This window comes from Zonotrichia albicollis, chromosome 1 (genome assembly GCF_047830755.1).
Source record: "Zonotrichia albicollis isolate bZonAlb1 chromosome 1, bZonAlb1.hap1, whole genome shotgun sequence".
NCBI lineage: Eukaryota > Metazoa > Chordata > Aves > Passeriformes > Passerellidae > Zonotrichia > Zonotrichia albicollis.
In genome coordinates, this window is record NC_133819.1 from 21,075,040 (window position 1) to 21,098,467 (window position 23,428).

At 40.8% G+C, this 23,428-nt stretch overlaps 1 protein-coding gene across 3 annotated transcripts in view; it reads right to left on the minus strand.

The window, feature by feature from the left end:
- PTER (phosphotriesterase related) overlaps positions 1–13,097 on the minus strand; it is a 22,187-nt gene extending 9,090 nt beyond the window's left edge. The window contains exons 1-4 of one of the 3 annotated variants that reach the window (XM_005480288.3): positions 12,958–13,097; positions 11,037–11,176; positions 2,064–2,538; positions 94–359 (exon numbers count right to left, since the gene is read on the minus strand). In XM_005480288.3, coding sequence (XP_005480345.1) covers positions 94–359; positions 2,064–2,495 — 698 coding nt within the window. In that variant the 5' untranslated portion in view covers positions 2,496–2,538; positions 11,037–11,176; positions 12,958–13,097. Of the gene's footprint in view, positions 1–93; positions 360–2,063; positions 2,539–11,036; positions 11,177–12,487; positions 12,627–12,957 lie in introns of those variants that run through there. The other 2 variants (XM_074535435.1, XM_005480290.3) reach the window with 2 other exon arrangements.
- Positions 13,098–23,428: the final 10,331 nt, after the last annotated feature.

Sequence of the window (23,428 nt, forward strand, 5' to 3'; positions counted from 1 at the left end):
TAACACTCTATGTCACCTTTTCCCAGTGTAGTTCTGCAAAACCCCAGTGGGTGTGGCAGTACCCCAGGAAGCCCAGCAGAATACTCTCCTTACCTGTCAAGGTGAGACATGACTGTCCTGGAAGCATCAGCCCCAGCCTCCTGCAAGATGCGGATGATGTGGAAAGGGGAGTCGCTGTTCCTGCCAGGATGGATGATAACAGGGCACCCGAGCTGGGCCTGAGCCTCTGCTGTGGCCTGAAGCACTCTGTGTTCACTGGGAGTCAAAGGCCAGGAGCAACCTATTTCTCCCACCACACCACACTTGATATTAGTCCCATCTGCTCCTTTGAGTACTTCATCAACAATAATCTCTGTCAGCTAGAGAACAGGAAAATGAGATTGTTGGCTATTATTACTATTTGCATTAAATAGCATCAAATTTGGCTTATGGATGCTGGGCCAGTTATGCTCCCGAGGTCTTTCTGAACTTATCTAATTAACAGCTGGGAGTGTGAAAACACTGCAGTTAAAATCTGGTTTCTGTCAACTAATGTTATGCTAGCCATTCACTAAGACCAAAATAAACACAGAAACAAATCAATTTAACAGTATCCAGTCCCATATTTGTCAAGGTTTGCCAAGAAAGCTGGTCTACATGTAATTTGACCTCTGATTTAGTCAGATATTAATTTTTCTTGGAAAAAAAAAAGGTTAGTTTATTCCAAAACCTTTGCCTTGCACTCCTGAATTGGCTTTAGACACAATTCAATGTAATTTTTGCAAAACAAGAGATCAGAGAATAAGGAAACCTTGTCATACATGTAGGGAAGAGAGAAACTCTGGCAAGCATCCTGAAGAGACAAGTTTAAGGCAAAACATGCTTATGGGAATGCCAATGTAAAACAACAGGAGATCTGCTGACTTCACAACTACAAAAAAAAGCTCATTTGACAAATATAGAGGATCAAAATTAGCCTGCTTTAGAGTGTTCATAGACAAAACCCATCAGAATCTCTTAATAAAACTACTTTGTTATAAAAACTTTAGTTTTTCTTTCCCAGAATAGGCCATAGATCTTAAGCATACATTCAGAACTGAGAGCACAACATGGCACTGATGATGGCAAAACTTCTAAGTACTGAGTAGAGGTTATCTGTGGGTCTCCATCAGTCCATCAAACACAGAAGGGAAACCTTTGCCTTGAGAAATCTATTTGTGTCCATGCTATTTGTATCTATTTGTATTTCAAGCAATGGAAGAACATTTAGGAAAAGCAGTACTCTTGAGTACAGTTAGGGCCAGCTTGGGTCCAGTTTTGTTGGCAGCACTGCTCAAGTTTTGATCATTGATTTTAAAATTAATTTGACTCATTTGTAAACTGTGACAGATTTAAAAAAAAATTGTCAGCTCTATTCATACACATTCACAGACTCCTACCTTGGAGAATTCCATTCCCTCTTCTCCTCATCACCAGATTTTCTTATTAAAAGATGAATATTTATTATTACAGGAACATCTGGGGACCTCAGCTATTATTAACACATTGTCTTAGTCACTGTACAAACATGCTGATGTAGACTATGCCCTGAAAAGCCTGGACAAATGATAGAGAAGAGAGCTATAACACACAGTCTGAGCAGTGATTTACAATTATCTTATAAATACTGCAATTATTTATGCTTTTTAAAAGAATACTGGGTAAATTCAATGGAAAGCAATTAGCCAGAAAAAGTGACAGAAGAGGTAGCAAGGATAAACTCCTTCCTTAAAAAATAGTAAAAACTCAAGATAGCTTGTGGTGTACCAAATGTCCACACATGAACTACTATATTTTCCTTTTACTGTTGCATTATAACAAATCCCTCAGAGAAAATGGAGCTTAAGAACTGGAAATTCTGACAGACAAACCAAGGACATTAAAGTAGTGTTGCTCCAGATATTACACACAAGCAGTAATGCTGTTCCCATTTTCTATGCTGAGCACCTCTGTATTCCATAATTTTACTGGAACTTCTCTCCAACTTTGGCTTACCCAGGGGTAATTCACAGGACAGAGGCACTGAAGCAAAGGTTAAGACTTACCTGCTCCACTGTCATGGCCTGTGTTTGAGAAGAATGAGTGGAATCCACATAAAACCCAGCACCAGCAATAATATGAACTCCAGTTTCTTCAGCAAGTTTCTTCAAAGCATTCATATCCCGGCCAATCCCTGTAGTTGTGTTTTCCACAATCGTCCCACCACCTGCTGCTTTAAAATGCAGCAGCTCCTCCCTCACAGCATCTGTCTCCTGATACAAAAGAAGGTTTTCTTTATGGCTGTAGGGATTTTGCTTAATCCAAAACAAGTTCTTCATCTCAATGGGCCCATTAGACAAAGGCTCTTGGCCTGGAGAAGGTGGACAGAAGCAGCTGCTGTAGTTCATAATCAAGTGTTCATGAGTCAATGTGTAGCCAAGACAGTCTGGCTCCACAGGGCCCAAGACAGTCTGCACTTTTCCACTCAAGGAAGGCATTTTTCTTTAACAAAGGGGGAAAAAAATCAGATCCAAAAGGAGTCTGGGAAAGAAGAAAGGAAACAAAAACATTTCAGAAAGAGCAGTGTTATCTCAGGCAATTTCTGAAATCCCTCCTCCCTCTAACACATGTACCTACACTCTGTGTGTGTTTGCTGGGATGTTTCCAAAAGCTGTTTGTAGCAGGGTGGCCAATATGAAAAACAAGGCATTAATTTTACCCAACTGTGCTTGGATCAGTACTCCAGCAACATAAACACACCACATTCCAGTACATGGAAATTGTCATAATTTATTGTGCTGCAGTCAGTATCATTAAGATAAATGTTTCCTATTTAATAAAACCACTGTATGTTCATTTAGGATTTTTTGCTCTTCAGCAGCTGTCAAATTTTGTCAGCTTCAGCCACCAGATGAACACACTTGGCACTAAGGCTGAATATTCCTTACTGGTATGTTCAGTATATTTATCTCTGGCCTCCAAAACTCAGTATCCCTCTCACATACCAAGGAAGCAGTCGCTGTTTGGGCACCTTGCCTGCCCCTGTCTATGTGGAATGATGCATGGGTGGGGGTGATAATCTGCTCCTCTGGCTTCAGCAGGACTCAGGTTCTCCTACCAGCTGTGCTCTGGAGGTCTGGAACAGCCCAGCACCACTCCTCTACGGCTGACAACAGCCACCAAAGATACAACACAGTCCACAAACAGCGGTGGAGAACCCAAAGTGCTTCAGTGGGCAAATATTTTGCCAGTTAAGAACAGACCTTAATCTAACAATTTACATGTGGCTCAGCATCTCAGACACTTTTAAATTAATCTTTAATATCAATGAAAAATGTTACTTCTCAAAACTTCAAACAAGCAGTGACAAACACTGACAAACTACAGTCTGCAGTTGGGTCATGTCAAAGTCCCTGTGCCAATCTGGCCTAACTCACTGCAGGTTAAAATTAACTGCAGCTCTCCCCATTGGGATTTTGGGTTTTTGTTAGTTCATGTTAGATCTTCCAGATGCTAGTCACAAAGGCTTGAGGATATATAGTTAAAATCCCCAGTCAACCAAAATCATGAGTTATGAAACAAAATACATGTTTAATCATGTCCAGAGGAAAGGACTAACTAGAGCATGCATTATTGATTAAAGAGAGAGGTCTTTCCCATTTCTGCCTCCCTTTTAGTGAATAATGTCATAAACATGGGTTTGTTACTGGTAAAGCCCTCAGAGGACATTTTCCTTTTAACTGCTAAAGTTAATCTACCAGGATGACAGAAAAACTGAAATCTGAAGGGCACTGAACTCTACATATCAAAGGGCACAGGAACATCAAGATCTCTTTGGGGATACTTTGATCTCATGAGAAGCAGTCACTGTCAGAGCACCAATGCACAAAAGTGACCCAGCCCCTGGAAAAGGCAGCTATTGCCTGCCCAGTGAAGTCTACAGTGCTGGTGCTCATTGTAATATGAAGAGTTGGCCATCCATAAAAAAGAGAAATGACTGACTGACTATGTTTACTTGCCTTGTGTAAATGCAGATTAAGAAGATCTGTTCTTTTAGGAATTTTGTTCCTGGACTAGCATGTTAACTTGTTTGAGAAGGTAGAAAAATAAATTACTCTCATAGAACAGACTGCTGGCTGATTAATAGGATGATTTATTTTTCTTCCAAACAGATTAAGAAGTGCATGATTTCAGAAAATATTATTCTTGAACAAATAATTAAAAGCAAAATACCTGTCTTAGTCAGAAACTGCTCCTAGCTGCAATTCAATTAAACAGTCATTAATTCCATCCTTGAAGAAGGCTGGTGCTCTATATAGAGCAACCCACTATTTTGGAGAAAGTTCAATGATCTGAGTCATTCTTATATGCACAGCAAAGCAACTGACACAATTCTAAGCGTTACCTTTGCTTTATTTTTTTGCCCCCTCTTATTTTTAATGTTAAATATCTACACTATGGCATTCACTAAAACCCTGACAGCAAAGAGTGATAACTACCCTCTACATTAGGCTCACACTTCTCTTTCCCCATGTTCACTGACAATTTTCCAATCCATTTAGTAAGTTAGCAACCCAAACCTATATACAACTAAATACATAAGTATTTAATTTCTTTTGCTAAAGCTTGACACAAATCAATTACCAGTTCCCATGCCAGGTTTTTCTTGCAGCAGACACCAACTTGTTGATTTTTAAACTAGATTTCAGATTACAGCTCACATACAGAATTTACTGAACCTTTTGACTGAGGCCAAGTATTTTTATATTTATAAGAAGCATCACAAAAAATGGAAACTCACACAAACAGCATTTAAAGTAGGCCTAATTTTATCTTCATGAAAAATGTATTATTATTAATGCCTGTTCCTGTTAACTGACACAGTTTTAGAAACCCACCACTCCTAATTAAAGAAAAAATAAAGACAGGCAACAACCTGTGACTGGAATTATTTTTGTAACCACTGTTGTGATATCTTCCATACTGTCATTCATATAAAGAGCCTGCCCTGGTTATGATACATTATGATATGATATGATATTATTATATACATATGATACATTATTCCTAGTAAGATTCACTTGATGGAATCAGAATTATGTCTTTTTAAAACAGATTTTAGGTGCAAATAGCTTTCAAATGGAATCAGGATTCCTACTTGATTAAGGAAGTATATGTTACTACAGGAATCCCTGTTTGTGTGAGTTACTCATGATTTGCATGCCATGTTTTACACAGAACTTTCTTTCATACACCAAGGACTGCATTCATATCACCTCATTTAGCCATTTAAATGATGTATGTCTACTACAGAACAACCATCTGGAGATGGAAGGACATATCTATAGGCAATTCATCCAGCTTATTTTGAATGCCTATAATAGGACAGAAGTCACTTTCTCTAATGTCATCCTCCTTCCATGGACTAAGGAGCAAGCCAAGAAACAATCCAGAACAAGACAAATATATTTCAGATGGCTTTACACAGGATATGTGAATTATATTTCCTTAATCTTAACCCAGTCTGTGGGGATGGGAAAACATGCTGATTTCTATCACAGAAGATAAACAGGTAGGCTCATATTTGGCAATAACAGCTATTTTGGTTTCGAAAATCACTTATTTATGTGGCGGTATTGCCAAGGAGCTCCTGCACAGACCAAGACTTCTCAGCTCTGAGTGTTGTATAAAGAGAGAGATAAATTATATTTCCTGGAAACTACAAATTCAGACTAAAAAAATGAGAAAACTGCTTTAAGATGTAATCAAAATTTGTATTATTTCACAAAAGCCGTGAAACACTACCTTATCATTTTTGTAATAAACTTTGGATAGATCTTTATAACCGCCAACTGTATGGTGCATAAAATACAACTCTCACCATTAGCCAACTATCAAATGCTGGTGAAGTAAATATTTTTCCTACAGGTATTGTTAAGAGAAAAGAGACTTGCTACTAAAAAGGTCACGGTGTTGCATTCCTGACTCTGGTAAAAACTCCACTGAATTCAATAGATGTTTTGCCTGAATACTGATGACAAGATTTATGTTTCCGCTTTTCCCATCTGAAACGTGCGCTTCAGTCATTGTGTCATTTTAATGGCCTTGTAATGGGAAGTCCCCCTAGGTTTGGATTAGTTGCTTCCTACAGTAATCTCATATTGCTGAAACATTATAATCACATAAACACACTTTCCATATGCTAATTCTGCATTTGTTTTGATTCGGTAAGCACATTTTAATGGCATTAGCACAGATTCTCTGTAGACCGGCGTGAGAATCATTTCATTGTCGTTACATTACAATGTGAGATTAGAGCAACATTAAATCCAGATTGCTGTGACATAAAATTTATCAAAGAAAAGAAAAAAAAAAGTCTCAATGGGTATTAACTGTACCCAGAAAAAGTTAAACACAGCTGCCATTTAGAAACAAGGGCTGCCCTGGGTGCATCAAGAGCATTTTAAGTGGATCTTTCCTTTATAACCACAGAGCCCAGGGAAATGTGATACAGCACAAGCTCACTATATATTTATAGATGGAGGAAATGTTTTGAGTATTCAATTCTAGTTTGAGCAACCCCTACAGAACATGGAAAAGCCACTAATTAGAAATACGTGACACATCTGCAGGAAATTTCTATTAGTTAGTCTATACTGTGTTATCTTACTGTTCCCCACATGTAAAAATTTTGTGACAAGGGAAGAAGTTAGCAAGACAAAGGAAGAAGAGAGGGAGAGTGTAAGAGAACAAAGAGAACACGTGTAGACTATGTCAAGAAGAATATAAAAAACCTGATTCTTCTCTTCCCTCATGTTTCTGCCAACATTGTAGAGATTTACAGAAAGGAAGGAATTCAATACTGCCCACACAGTTCTTCCTCTTCCCCACCAGACAAGCAAGCTTTCTAACCTCTCCAGATCTATTCCACCTTCTTCAAAAATATATTCATGAGTGCTAATTACAGCGCAAACACACCTGACACCCAGCACTCCCTCAGACATGGATTTCAGTGAGCATGGCTTTTTTGCTCATGCATGCTGTCAGGAAAGCACAGCTCCAAGGGCTGTGCACCTGGGCCTGCCACGGCTGGGTGGCTGAGTGCAGCAGGAGGACAGGACAGAGGCAGACTTCAGGACATTTGCTCCAGGACAGATGCAGAGTCACCTGTCATTTAGTCCAGCAATACCCCCTGCACTAGTCAGTGCAAAGGAGTCCAAGACCTATGACACTGTAATCCTACACAGGCTCTCTCACATCATCACTAGTCCATGTTACATGAGATAACAACAACCTGGGCCTCTTCTGTAGAAATGGCAGATGTGCTGCTCTGAAAATGACATTTTCATTAAAAGTCATAAATGTTCTTCCCTGTTTTCAGGGAATTGGTCAGAATGGCATTGGCCTTTTCCTCTCCCAAAATGGAGATTTGAGAGCACCATGGTTTGCTGAACTTCAAGCTAACTCAAGGCTTTGTGTCCTAAGGAATGAGGTCACACCAGAGACTTTTCATGCCTTGAACAAAGCTCCTATGAAACAGGAGGGGAACACCTGTGGTGCCTCTCTCCCACACAAACTCCTGCCTAACCCCACAGGAGTATATGCTGCAGCTCCTCCCTTTGTGGGCCACCCTTCATTTCCCACCTTTGGGTGGCTGTATCTTCATGCAGCATGCACACAAACCTCACCATTTTGGATGTGTAAGCTCTTGATTGGGTAGAAATTAGCCAAGATACTCAAAGCCTAGAGAATTCTTGGGAGAATTATTTAAAAAGCATCATCTACTCCACCTTGCCACATTTTTTCATGAAACATGTTATTCTGGAAATACTCAGATTAGTGAGTTAATGTTGTAACCTTCAGTGACCTACCTCTGGTCCCCAGACCATTCAAAAACATATTTCCTTATGAAGTCAAGCCAAAAGAAATGCTAAATATTCCTTTTCACTATATTTTCTATATATGGTTTGAGCAACCAAAAAACCTTTACATACAGAAGTGAGAAAGAATACTAAAAGTAAGACCTTATATAAGGTTACAGTATGTGCTATGAAAAAGAATTAGGAGAGCTTTAGACAAGCCTTATATAATCCAACTGTGATAAAGAGAAGTCCCACCAAAACATGCAGGTACACACACTCCACAGCAGCTACACTGCTTGAGCAGCACTATGTTCTACAGTCTAAAGCAGTCACTTAAATTTTAAGAGAAATGTAAACATTATTACACACATGGGAAAGGCCAATATATTGCCACCCTGCCCTCAGAACCTCCAGAAAGCACACTCAGATAAGGAGCTGGGTAAGCGAGAAGCAAGCTTTTAAATGATCACCTGAAAGAGAGAACTCTTACAGCATCTTCCCTCTGTGGCTCAGCTCGTGGCAGACAGACCTTGCAGCTTTGCATGGTTTGAGGGTCATGCTTTGGCTGCAGCCAGGCTCTACGCCAGGCACATCTAAATCTGATGCTTCCTTCCAGCTGAAGTGCCACAGCAGGACAAGCACAGCGGGGGGACAAACCCCGGGGATCAAAGCAAGCACACGTGCTTTGCCCCAAGAAGCAGAGTCCAAGTCACCTCAAATATAGAACTTTGCACAATTCTTTTCCAGTTTGGTTAATGCTTAGCTGTTGTGACCAGAATAGTCAGACTTCCCTTTTACCTTATTTCTGTGCAGATAACAGTCTCAAAATCTAGGCTTCTCTGAGCAAAGTCACATTGAAGTTTCTCTTCCTCAGAGAGATCTGAGACCAGCATACCCCTAAGTGTTTTTTCATTAACATCTCTTTAGAAGAACTTCAGGGGATTTTACATTTTGGGCAGCTTCCAAAATTACTCCTGATAAAAGGTCAGATAAAAATTCTCCTCCAGGGTCAAACATTACATTAATTATATTTTACATGCACACATAGTGTTTTTAGGCCAAAAATCAGAACTGAAGTCACATTATGCTATATGCAAATAGGGACTAAGTCTTGCATGTTGATACATACATTCATATTCTTAAGACTTAACAGACTCACATTTGCTTCTCAAGGGTTCTGGGGTACAAGCACATATTCTCTTTCTTTTGAGGACAACAAGAAGTAGGGAAAAAAGTCTCCTTTTCAGGAATGCATATCCAGCCTTCATTCCCTCTAAATCTCAAATCTGAAACAAGCATACATCTTAACTCCACTCTTTGTTGTTATTCTCATTGACTTTCATTGGTTTTCTCTCTACTTGAGGCCACATACACATATTTTCACATGAGCTCAAACATTTCAGCAAGCATGCTGGGTGGAGCATTATGACTCACTTGTGCAGGCCTAGAGAGCCACACCAAACCCCTCCATGATCTTTAAATGCAGAAATGCACCACACAAGTCTAAGCAATGGATGACTGATATGAATTACTACCTCTTGATCAAGACTGAACATTACATCTAGAAAAATTCAGATGAATGAATCTCAATGTCAGCTTTGCCACAGACCACAGATCCACTAAGATCTGCAAAGCCATGCATGCTGGAAAAGAGCATGGTGATTTGGTTTAGAGTCTCATTCAATATCACAGACTGCAGCAACTGGAAAAAGCAAGGGCTTCCAGAAAACCACCTTCTTTACTAGGGAGTGATGAGCTTAGATGCAAAGAAATAAATCCAATGTCCCTCTACTCCAAAGAACTGTATCACAAAATTTGCAACCAATTTCAAGACCTAATGGGAAAAAATACCCTGAGAAAAGCCTTTGACTGTGACTGCTCTCTGTGACTGTGTCAGGAAATGGAAGCAGTATGTCCTTCTCAAGGTCCTCTCTAAAGAAACCAGCCCACACAAGAAAAGTTAATGTGAGTCAAGGGAAAGCTCAAAGCTGATGGGTGTAGCTCAAGGAGTATCTTTTACCTCAGAAGCTTTACAGTCTGCATGCTTTGTCAGTGGTCAGACTCAATGACCACTTGCTTATACTACTCCTGCTTTTAAGTTCTTACCCCCATCTTGGTACCACAGTGGAATGCTCGGAACAACCAACACACAGAAGCTGACAAAATTGTCAGGTCTCCTACATATCCTTCTATTTCTTTTCCAGGTATTGCTGAATCTTCAGTCTTAACCAGAACTGGATACAGAACCCTGCCACTGTTTTGCCTTTTTGTATCACAGAATTTCTGAAAGAAAATACAAACTCAGTATTTTTGTCCTGGAAACTATTATCTGCTTGTCAAAAAATCCTGGCTACCCAGTCTAAAGTGAACAACAAAGAACAAAGTCCTGCAATAAAGCTTACAGAACACCAGAGTTCAAGCATTAAAAACCAGTTGAAGATTTCCAGACCCATCTGAAAATGACCCATGTGCCAAAAGGTACACAAATCACAGCAAAAAAAGAGGCACACTCCTTTCACCTGATCCCTCACCCTCACTGTGGATAAGGCAAAGACAACTGTGGGATAAAACAATTCTACTTTTACATTTTGAGGAAAGAGATGAGATCCCAAAAGAGCAGAAAAAGGGAGCAGTTCAGCAGGTAACACACCATTCTTTGATCCTACCTCCTCCACAGAATTACTTCAAGAAAAACCCTGTGGCTGTGGCTACACAACAGTGGGGTTTCAGAGTATCTTTGAGAAGAGCGATTCCACATTTCTGAGATCCAAGTAAAAAAATGTGATTTACTTAAAGCTGCCATCTAAAAGATGATGGTGGTGGTCTTTCTTCTTGCTTCCTTTTTATCTAAGTAGTTAAGCACTTGTGAAACATATCCCAGCTATTGTTAGGATAAAATGCTTTTCTTGGATTATTACCAACCTACACAGTACTGTCAGACCAAAGACATGACCGCTGCTTAGAAAATTCTGTGGAAGCTTTTTAATTTGTGACCGGAAAAATGACATTGAAGCAGAAAAGCTACGCTACAGTGTTGAGAGGATGTAATTTCTTCTTAGAACTAGAGGGATGGGATATTCCCCTTCCCCTCCAATACAGCTGGCAATCCAATTTTCCAGAAATGCAGAAAATGTAAAAGAGTTCAAAACTGTTCTGAATCAAACCAGAGACTTGTACCTTAGGCTTCCACAGTCTAGATGGATCTCATACCAGACAGGTGGCCAGTCTGATTCTAGCAGAAGCCTCACTGTTTTCATGAACCTTAAGAAGTCTTGGTTTCATCTGACAAAAAATGAATTTGTTCAGTATTTCAAGTCCTGAAAGACAGGAAAAACATTTTAGATCCACATCAAGTGAAATAAGGAAAAAATTCACAGAATGTTCAGAGGCATAGTCCTTTAATAAACACAGAACTCACTGGTGCCATATGCTTCACTATATACTGATTTTTATGTGTGAGAAGCAAGCTGATGGCTCCTAACCACAGAGGGAAGCTGTGACACTTGTTCCTGCTGCACCATGCACTAATTCAGCCAGTTAGCACTGGTCACCTACATGAAATATAATTAAGCATTTGAATGCCATTGTTGCCACCTTTGATTATAACTATGAAAATTAATGTGATGATGGTGACAGGATGGCAAATATTATATCTGTTAAATTCCAAAACATAAGGGGCATTCATAATAATAAATGACACTTATGTAGTCTTTCATAAAACAATCCCTGAGTACCTGACAAAATGATGCAAAACTACTTATTAGAAGCATTGCTTCACCCACCACTGAAACACAGCCCCCAGCAGAAAGAAGGCAACAACCTTTAAACATTGCAGAACATATTATGACAGAGGATGTTGAATAATGTATCCAGTGTAAAGCAGAAGGGAATTCCAGACAAGAAAAACAAAATTTCCCAGAAGTAAATGACCTCCAGGTAAAAACTTGTTTCATTCAAGAACTGCCACAAGCCTCTAGCATACAGAGAATACCAACCTTAACAACAGACACCTGAAAGAAAAGAATTATGCTTACAGTTATCTTAGAGATCATGTATAAACTCCCTCAGAGTTCCTCACCAACAGGACCTGTATGCTTCAACTTACAACCAAACTAACCACAACACCAGACCCAATGCAGAGGGGATGCCAAAACCCAAGGCCACTGCCCAGCAGAGGCTTTGCCACCGTGCTTCAGCACTTGGCAGGGGGAGGCTGAACTCCCTTGCCCCGACTGAGCCGCCTTCCGCAGCTGCCCAGCCGCTGCCAGGGGAGCAGGAACCTGCTGCAACCGTGTCTTGGAACGGGCAGCGAGCCTCATGCATGGTGGAGTGTCGTGTCCCAACAGGGCACACAGGCAAGTCTGGAGCTTTGCTGCTGAGCCCTGACAAGCTTCAGCAGCTCTGGAAGCATCTCGCACAGCGCTGCTGGCACTTCCAGATGGAGAGGCAGCTGAAGGCAGACTCGGAAGGTCCCCATTTTGGATTGAGGCATTTGTTCCTTCACAGAGACACCCTCGGGAACTGTCGGGAGAGGAGTACTAGAGAGGACGTAGTTCCAATATTTAACTTGTTATGGCTGTACAAATATTAAATACCAGCACTAATAATAGCAGCGTAGCTACACTCACACAGCGAAGCCGCCTAAGCTCGGGGCTCACTCTGTTGGTAACTATCATCTGGTGCTGTAAAACGCTTCTGCAGGGAGGAGCTGCTCGTCCCCTCACACTCCACACGGGGAGCCCTGCCTGACCAAGCGCCGCCGTCCCGGCCACCTCTGCCCCGGTCCCGCAGCCGCCCCCCGGCCGGGGCTGCACCGGCCGTGCCGGGCCCTGACCCGCGGCCGAGCCCGGCACAGCCCTGCGCTCCCCGCCCGCCCCAGCCCCGAGCACCGCCGGCCGCCTCCCGCTCTCCCGTCTCGGGCCTTGCTGGGCCGGCAGCGGAGCGACCGAAAGCCGCTCTCGCCCCTTAACTCGGGCGAAGTTTCCCGGCCCGGGCGCCTTGTCGGGCCGAGGGCATCAGGGGCGAGCCCGGCATGGCTGTGGGCCGCCGGAGGTGGCGGAGCGGCTCCGCTGGCGTTCCCCACACCCCGCTCGCTCACCCCGCGGCCCGAGCCCTCCGCCGGCAGCACCGCACCCCGCAGGGCCCCGGCGGGCAGCGAGCCGCGACCGCCCCGAGCGGGGCGGGACTTCCCGGGGACGGGAGCGAGTGGCGGAGCAGCCTGGGGGCGGCGGGGCCCGGGGAGCCCGGGGAGCCGGAAGGGGGGGCGGGAGAACGGCCCGGAGCGGAGCGCTGCCCCTGTGCCTCCCTGCCGAGACCCGCCGGGCTCGCTCCCCGCTCCCCGGCCCCTGGAGTTCCCCCGTGAGTGAGGGGCAGCTGTGCTTTGTGTCATCCTTGGCTCCTGGTGCGAATGAGAGTCGGTGACTGTGAGCATCCTGCCTGTCCCTGTGTGTACCCCCTGTTACACAGGGAGGAGGCTGGAATCCACCGAGTCATTTTGGGGGGAAGGGGGGCGTGGGAGTTCGCGCCGAGTGCTTGGGCTTGCAAGAGGCAATGTTTTCTAATCTACCCTTTAATGCAAATAGGATGGTTGGAGAGGCACTTCCAAGTATCTACACGCAGGATGACAGTGACTGATTCTGGAAGAAAATGCAGGTCCAGAGTATGAAATGAAAACACAGCTAACACCAAGTTAGAATAATGGAATCATTAAGGCTGCAAAAGAGTACCAAAATCATCGAGTCCAACCTTTGACTGAACACTACGTTCTATGCCGCTTCCCCGGGCAGTTCATTCCCATGTTTTTTAACACTTTCAATAAAGAAATTTTTTTTATGAAGAATTCACCTTCAGAATCCTTTACCTTTCCTTTTGAGGATCTCAGAAGTGTCTTATTTGCCTAAGGCTCACAGCATCCAGTGGGGTACCATTCCATTTTATGGAAGGGTAAATATGCTGGCAACATGACTGGCAAAGGCACAGGGGACAGAACTTCTCTACCCCTCCTACATAGCCAAAACTGCAGCGAAGTCACCCAGTGCATTGTGGAGAGATGTAACCTGAAGTCAGGAAGCTTTTCTGGGAGAAGTAGTTACTCTTTTCATTGCTATGTGTTCTACTTTGACTCTTCCTTGGTCCCATTCATAACGGGCTGGGGCCAGCACTGCAGCATGATGCCTGCAAATGGATTCTTGTGTGCCTGCCTTTAATATGGCCTGGGGGAGATGGATCCTAGCTTTTCCTCAGGCCCCAGATAATCCTGTGATGCAGAAAGTGAGTGGGCAAGACTGGGAATGAAAGCCATTGCATGCTGATGGCATGGGCCGTTTATCATCTATCCTACAGTGAAGGACAAAAGTGGAAGTAGAGAATGAAAAATGAGGAGGGTGTTGAAGTAAACAACTTTAGAGAGGTAGGAGGTAAAAGAAAGTTGTTCTTTTATGAAAGTGATGGAGAAATAAAGTTTTGGCTTAAAAGAAAAAAATAAAGAAAAGGCATTTTGAGAATACTACATCTGAGGTTTAGAATCCATGACTGCTGATATTGGTTGGGAGCACACAACCTTTGGGATTTCAACTAAGGGGAAATTACTGCCCAGTGAGGGAAAGTAAAGATGAAGACAGTGACACAAGTGGAATGCTTGGGATCTTTTGAATTAGCATCCACTCACCAGGAATATGCAGTAGTGATTAATACAAATAGATGGCTGGAGCTAAGCTGCTGGGATGGCTCCAGTTGTCCACGTCACTTGTTTTTATTTACTTCTCATATGAAGTCAAGTGAGTAGGGATCCTGCAAAGATTAAGTGGAGATATGAAGATCTGTCATTTATAATGGTTTGTATTTCAACATGTTCTTAATTTTGGGCAGTCAGTGCAGGAGAAATTATGTATGAGAGGTATGTTAAAAATAGTCATGCAATGCTTTATGGAACATCATTTGTCACTGGTCATATCCAACCTGTTTTGAAGATTTGTGATGAATTTTACATAAGGCCTGCACTTCTACATCTTCTGTGTTTTAAAATATACAAGCAGTATTAAAACTTGGGTAGGTACAAGGTAAAACCATATTCAATCTGCATTTTTACACATGCAGAATGAGCTTCTCTTTAAAGCAATCTTCACTATGTCCAAAGCAAAGTAAGATACTATATTTTTAATTTTAACGTCCTTGACTTCAACCTGCTACAAAAGAGGCTTGTAAACATGAAATAATGAGACTGCCTTGTTCAGACCAAATGCATAGTGAATAGTGATAACAAGCCAACAGCTGGCAGAATCTGTACATATGACACTTGGTTCACAATTTAGGTGATATACAGCCTTGTGTAATGTATCTGGCATTTGTATCCACTTTTCCAAATCTAAAAACCAGGCTATGGGCTTTCTAGAAATACTGAATTGGCTGCCAGATTAAATAGTTCATGAAATTGGGAAATTACCCACCACCCTTGCCCCCCAAAGCCTCTCAGCTATGCTCACAGCAGTGACAACTGTCAGTAACATCACAAGCTAAAATATCCATATTGCATAGCAAAAAGAGAAGTAATTTACTCTTAAAAAAAAATGAGGAGAAGGTATTCTTTATTTTGCCAGGTGTGCACTAAAGCAAAGCTTGATGTCAGTAGCTTTTGTGGAAGTTACAGTTTGGTCAGGGTTAAATCATGCTTGTGCTTTTGTCCAGCTCAATTGTGGCATGACCAGAAGGAGCACTGAAGCCAAAGTTCCTTTTCCATTTGAGTCACTGTTGTAAACTCTGTCCACTGTTTAACTGTAGACAAATAAAGACCAAAGACTTGCAGTGCTTGAGTTTCAGTAGTACTTCTTCTCTTTCCAAAAGTGAATAAAGAAGAGTGCAGACCAATAATTGCAGCATCAGCCCTGGGTGACCTAGGGAGAAGTGCTCTCAAGGGTCTGTACCCAGAGGGTGCATAGATCCCAAAACCAGGTGTGTTTTCCCAGAGCAGAGGTGCTGTGAGAGGCACTGCCACCTGGTAGCTGTGGAAACAGCTGAGCCACTATACTGGGACCCCAGGGATAGGGACCTGTGAGACTGAGTGATCTCTTCCAGACTCAAATCTTCTGCTTGGGGCTCCATTTCCCAGATGATATAGAAGATAGAAAAGCCATGTCATGTTTAATTTTACTCAGAGAACAATTGATAAGGTTTGCATGAGTTTATAAATGCAATACTTTTCTTCTTTGAAACAAGCCTCTTTTGGGGGAACTATGGTAACAGTAAAACCCTACAACATTCATCAGGCCAGCTGGGCTGCCCAGGGAAGTTGTGGAGTCACCACCCCTGCAGGTATTTGGAAGAAATGTAGATGTGCTGCTCAGGGACACGATTTAGCGGTGGCCTTGGCAGTGCTGGGTTAATGGTTGTACTCAATGACCTTAGAGGGCTTCTCCAATCCAAATATTTTCTGCTTCTATGATTCTAATGTAACTGGAAAACCAGTCAGATTAGAGTCATAGACAAAATTTCAGGTACAAACAAGCACCTCTTCAATATCATGCTGTATATGAGTTCTTCTTCTGGTATGATTTGAGGACGGAAAATTCCAGTTTGCTATAATGAAAGTTAGCAACTGAAGGCCCCAGATTACTCTTACTCCTTCAGAAAGATAGTAAGCACAGAAAGGAAACAGAGGCAGAATGTAATTCAGGCACTATTTGTGCAAGGGCCATTGCAAACATAAGCATTTGCATATGCTGTTGAGAGATGGGAAGTGAGAGTACCATTTGCACACAAACACAATACAGCCCAAAAGTGGTTAGGATGAATAAATAGAACTCCAGAGCATAAAAAACACTGCAGAGATAATTCATTCAAAAAAGGTAAAATAAAAAAAAAATTAATCCTCCGGGGAAACCCTTTATTGCTCATGCTCTCTCCAAAGGGATTCCTGAACTTAGAGGGTTAGAAAGAATAATTCAGTTGTCAATCTGGCGTGTGCCTATTGCTCTTAAATGACAGAACGACAGACAGGACTCCTTCTATGCATGCAGGACATGAATTGTATGGTAAGCAAGGTTTTAAAATCAACCATGACTGTTTGGAAGGGGCTTCAGGTATAACTTTTTTGTTTAGGAAATGGGGTTTTATTGATTAAGCGTTATTCAATGATGACAGTGGTTTTTTTTGGAAAACTCTGATGTACTGAAGATGTAGGTACCAGTCTGAGTGTTAAATTGAAGATGCTCCAAGGAGCAAATAAAAATTGGAAGAAGTAGGCAATACATAATATTTAAATAGAAATAACAAAAAGCTATTCATTAACAGCAAAAGTAAATATGTCTCTGGAGGCAAAAGGCAGAGCAATGTTGACTTTGACTAAAGACTTACTTAATCCTACATTCTTAGTTATTACTTGAGTTAGTGGAGGGTATTTAGAAAAAGCCAAGCTAGGCTGATCATTAAAAAAGTTTGTAGAATTCAGCTTAATGTTATTTCAGAATACCATTGAATTCAATTCTCTCAGCACCTTAATCTCTTTTTCTTTTGACTAGGCTAGAAACTCTAAGCAGCTTGTATGGTGGTACCTCTCCTGTTATCTTGTTGATTAATATTTTAGGAGGTAAGTATTTTCAAGCTTTTGTTTGATCCGAAACCAATTTTTTTTTTCCCAGAGAGGAGTATGCAGACAAGTATTCCTGGGAGTCTGTAAGCTTCTGAGGTGTTTTCAGCAAAAAGTGCATGTTCACCTTCTGTGTTAAGAGAATTTTTTCAAAGAATAATTTTTTCAAAGATAAGTTTACTGGATCTAGATGACAAGTGACTGCACAGAATTTTTAAAGAAAATGACAGATTAAAGATACATATAATCTTAAACTGCAGGTGTCTTACTGTTGATGATGACACAGTAGAGGAACAGAAGAAGGAGAGGAAGGAAAAGGAACAGAGGAGAGAAAAGGTTCACTGACAGAGTGCAAGATGGGCTGATGGGGCAATTTGCATCATTTATAAGGGCTGCTGGTCAGCAGCAAAAGATTCCCAAATAAACATTTCCAGCCCTTTTCTAATTCTTCTTTTACAATTCAACAGAAAAAAAAAAGATTAAACTTTACTGTTTCACTCACTGTTATTGATTTGAACATCATTTTATAGTACTCTGTGGAAGAAATTTTGAAACAACTGCTGCTTTGTTTCTAGCTCAGTGCTAGGATGACTTAATTCAGTATCACAAAATTCAAGCTTATTTCTGCCACTGATCAGTGATAACATGCATGAGCAAACCAAGAGTTGTCACTTCAGCCTGCCACTTTACCTTCATTTTTTTGATAAATCCCAAGAGCTGCAGATAAATGACTTTGATACCATCTGTACTTGCAATTAGTACCAAAGTTACAAATATGTTCATGTGGATGTAATTGAGGGCAAAACTTGAGGCTGCTAGATTTCAATTCACTGTACAAACACAATTTCTTCCAGTTATTTGACACCTTTTAAACTTTATGTCTTTAATGAGAGAAACTGAAAATGAGAAAACTCCTTAATGAGGGGAATTGAAATAGAGATGGCTCTACAGGCTGAAAGTAAGCCATAAAAGGAGGCTAGACTGTTTTGTTTTCCTACTAACTTACTTGATCAAATCCTATCTCCTTAAATCAGTTCCCTACCTCCCATTTCTTTATTGGAAACACAATTTGTTCTTTATTTGCCTCAAATTTCCATTGCTTAGGAAAAGGGCTCTGAAGGTCACAAGACTGCTTATGTTTAACAAAAGATAAAATGTAGCTTACAAGCCTTTGGTTTATTTGCTTAAAGAACATTTTAATTTTGTTTAAATGTTTCACTGTTAATTTGGGCACAGGAAGATGCTATAAGTAGTGTTCTTTAAACCTAGGAATGAATTTAGGGACATGGGGTTAGGTCTTCTATTCCCCACTTTCTAAATAAGCTTTTTGAAATTACTGAGAACACTGCCCTTGTTCTGTCCAGATGGTTATTGAATTATGAACATTACTTAGTAGAAGATACAACTGATGGCAATTTAGAAGCATATGAAGTTAACATGAGACATTCAGGCTGCAATCCAAAGTGGAACAGATGGATCTGAAATTGGTTAATGCTAGATCAAGGAAAACTCAAGTATTTGTACTTACTAATGCAATCTGGGTTACCCCTGGTAAACACGATGCACCCATGCATGCTTTAGCTTGCCTGCACTTTGCACTAAGGTGGCCTGATCCAAGGAACTGCACCATCAGCAGAGGAGTTACCACACAGTGCTTTTAATCATTTTCTCTGTTGAGTAAAACTTTTATAGTTCTGACTCCAGATGTCCACATACTGAAAGTTTCATTTGTGAGGGCTTCTTTTTGTAAACTTAAGTAATTTGTCTGGTTTTTTTCAGAAGTAGGTTTTCTTTATTTTCCCTTCTTGCAGGATGGCCACCTGCTACCACTTCACCTTTAACTGCATCTTCTTGATCTTTTATTCTTGCTTGTTCACTTACTTGTTGTTTTCACCTGTCTCTCTAAGTAATAATAAGCATACATCTTTCCATGCTTCAGTGTCCAGCTTCTTGCTCTGCTCTATCTTCTCAGTTTTTGCTCTCTGTCATGGCTCATGAGACACATAGTTCAAAACTTTCTTTTAGAGAATGAAAGATATTGTATTTTCTCCAGTCTTCCTCTAACTCCTCACTTTAACCTTGAGCTTCTCTCTGATATTTTTTTAAACAAATCAATGTGTACCACTAGACCAAATAATTGCCTCTCCATACAATGTAATATATTATTATTTCATATTTTATTTAAAAATTATATTAGTTTGTGCTTACAGCAGAAATGTAATACAGCTTTAGGCCTCACAGAATCATGTTTGGGAGATTATGGAACCATTGTTCTGATCCGTGAAATTAACTACTGAACACTAATCACACTAAATCAGATTTAGCACACTAAAAGGGGATTCAATTAAAAATTTAAATGCCTGAGGGTTTACTTTCTGATTTGCAGAACTGAAGCTTACTCTTACCAAGACTGACTGTATTGCTTTCCCTACCACGTGTGTTGAGGACAGTAATTGACACTGGAATCCTCTCTTTACTGCCTCTCTTTCTGGACATAATGTGTTTATTTGAAGGGACAGTCTCTCCCACTCCTCCTCTGTTGTCATTTTTTCAGTCAGTAGTGGTGCTGGTGATGGTAGGTCTGTAAGCGATCTGGAAGGTCCCCTGGGATCAGATTGCTGTTTAAGAATTGAGCCCTGTCAGTTTGCCTGCCCTGCCAAGAACTTGTTTTTATCTATGGTAATTGCTTTTAGAGCTGGATAGCAAAGAGGCTCTTCTCTGAGACTCCCATGCTTCATCCTGGCTTGTGGCAGACTAGTTTCACAGCTGCTCCTGCCCATTTAGGAGTCATTTTTCTTTCACCTAGTGGATATAAATCTGCTGCATTCTGCCTACAATTGACTGTCCCTCTGCTTTGCTTTAGGACTTGTCCATTCAGCACTGCTTAATGATCCTGATCCTGCAATCCCTTGGTGTTTACCATAAGTTGGGTGGGAGAGGGGTCAAGTTTGAGGCCGACTGATAGAAGTAGAAATGACTGCCCCTTTCAAGTCAAACCAGGGTGAGCAATTTCTGCTGGCTTGCTCAATCTAGAATGCAGCTGCAGTCCATGCTATTTAAAAGCAAATGTTTACAGGAGAGAAACAGTTTTCACAAGGCAAACAATTTTCTCTGGTTCTAACAGATTTTCTAGTTATTGATCAGCACAGCTACTCCTTGAAAGGGAAAGAAAGAGCTCACTGGGGTGAGCAGCAAAGTGGCAGAATTTACACTGTATTAATTTGTATGATACCAACTGTATACTCAATGGTATTGCTCCCAGTCATAGTACATAGCTGTAGAAATTTCAAGGCTGGCTACTGCCACTTCCAGGGGCTATAGCAGCTGCTGGGGATTGCCAGGGAGAGGATGATCTGGATTCACCATTTGCCTGCATAATTCCTCAGTTACAAATTTCTAATAGGGCCAAGAATCCGGCTTGAAAGTAGTTCCCTTCTGTGTTGTGCTCACCATGCAGGAATTGATGTAGCCATGGAGAAAGGGGAAAACAGACAGCTCTTCAAGAATAACTAACTGGAGATCCAATAAACAAGTAAACAGGATTTTCTCCTATTGAATGTTTGTAGGATAATGGGACAAAAAACCCCTTTTTTATTTTTATTTTGCATTTTCAAGTAGCTGATTGAGTTGTTACATCTATAGAGTTTTTTTATTCTTTAGTGAAGTCATGTGCCTGCTTTAGACAACATTTTGCATCATTAGTTCCCTTGATCCTGCAGGCTGCTGCATTTGGGAAGCCCTGTGCTCCCATGTGGAGCCTCACCATTTTTAATGGTGTGCTGCGTGGGCAAAGGCAGGTCTCCCTGGAGGGAAACTTTGGGCTTGAGGTGCATTAGTCAGTCTTCCTTTGTTTGTGTTGCTCTTGCAGGCAGGGGGAAAAAAAAAAGGAAAATAAGAGGTAGCAAAGAACTGAAAGCCACACATGCATCCTCATCCACATGCACATGGAAATACACATGCACAACAACAAAACAGACATTAAAAGGAGTTTTTCTGGTTAATTTTTATGTTCTCTAAATTATGAGCTGACAGTATCCTCTTGTATCCTGAAACAGCATTATCAATTGCAACATCTTACAAGGAGAGATTTCTCATTTTCCCATGTTTTGATTTCTGAGGTTAAAGCTACAGTTATTTTATATGTACATTTTAATTTTTTATTCATATTTGCTGTTGAATCACAGTTTTACATTCACATGAAGAAAGTCAAGGACAATTCTCTTTCAGCTGAAAACATTCTTTCTTCAAAAATCTGGCTGCTGTGTTCTTTGATTTATTGCCTCGTTGGACAAATACCAAGTCTCATACCCCAATATTCCTATTATGAACAGGAGGGGTTTTTTCTCCTCTCTCAGTGATAGATAAATCAGAAGAGCTTGCATTTTTTGGAGGATAAGTTACAATTTCTGAATATTAAGTTAATTATCTCAGACAGTGCACTTGAGACACTGTACCTGCCTACTTAATTGCCTTGCACAAGCTGTAAGTCTAAGTTCTTATGTTGTCATGCAGATTGTATAATCACCTGTGCAAAATAATGTGAAAATTCCACTTTGTGAAATCCCACCTCTTATTTGTACCAGTGACAGCAATCATACATGGAAGCCCATGTTTTTAGAGAGATCATTTTCTGAGGAAAACAGATGGCATAAACTAAGAGATAATAGGCACATTTTACAAATTTGGGGTATATTTTTGTTTCATGATTGAAAATCTATCAGTTCAGAAATATTAGCTCGGTATATTTAATGTAATTGTCTGTAACATGGATGGCAGTTTGCTAGAAATATGCAGACCCAGTTCCAGCTATTTGTGTTCTAACAATTTGTGGCTGCCACTATTAAATTTAGGCAAATATTTCCAACTCAGAAATAATTACATGCCAGAGTTTTGGACTCAGCCAGTGCTCAATGTGCTTTTCCAGCCAGCAGCCCTCAAAACACAATCCAGATGATGAAGATCCTGGTCATAGCTTCCTTTCAGTCATATCACTTACCCCAGGGACCTGGAGAAGTGGATGCCTCCTTTGACAAGGACACCTTTAATTGCTGGAAAATATGATGTTTTGTAAAACAGCAGGGGGCTTGTTGCTAATTTGTCTAAATTGCCTTAAATAGTTACTTTGTCTAGAGAAGAAGGAATTCAGGGACTGTCTGCTGTTCTATCAGTCTTGCTGTTGGGAGTGCAACAGAAGCAATACAGGTAGGTCAGCTCCAAAATACATCTGCACAAAAAATAGAGTGGATCCATAAAAAAACCTTAAAAAAAGCTTTGTCATTTCTTGCATCTGAACTTGACAATTTTTTTTTTTAAGTCTGCTAATATTTAATAGAATGAAGACTGAGGTATTCAAACAAGGACTAAGCAAATATTCTGAACCAGATAAATATCTCTACGATGGATATCACAAAAGCAGCTGATTTTATGAAGCATGAAAGAAAGGTATGAATATATCTTTAGGATTGCTATATCCCTAGCCATCCTCCCACAGAAAGACCCTATTAAGTCAAGGTAAATTGTACCAACTGCCTCAAAGTGGTGCTTGTCTCTTCTAATTTTTTTGATACAGCAAGTTGAAGTTCAATGTGATAGTGATAGTACTGACCTATTAAGGCTGAAACTGATAGGAAAATGCAGTTGTCACCTACAGCTTTGTTACTGTGGTGCAGTAATGTTCTTTTCTTGAACCATTCTTGCTTGAAAGAAAGGCAGCAGGCCCCTCCTTTCACTGTCCAATTAGATAACATTGGTACATTTTGCTATAAGGATGCATTTTAAATGGCTTTTTTTTTTAAATGCATTTGGCAGCCTGAAGACACTACCAGAACAAATTAGTTATGCTTAGTGCTGCATTTGAAGAGTACCTTTTCAATTGCTTTGAAAACAGAGTCATTCCTTACTTTAAATGGTTTATCACAACTCGGTACAACTTTGCAGTCATTTTGCTGAAACTGGCTCAGTTACTTTTCCCTTCTTAATTTTTTTGGTG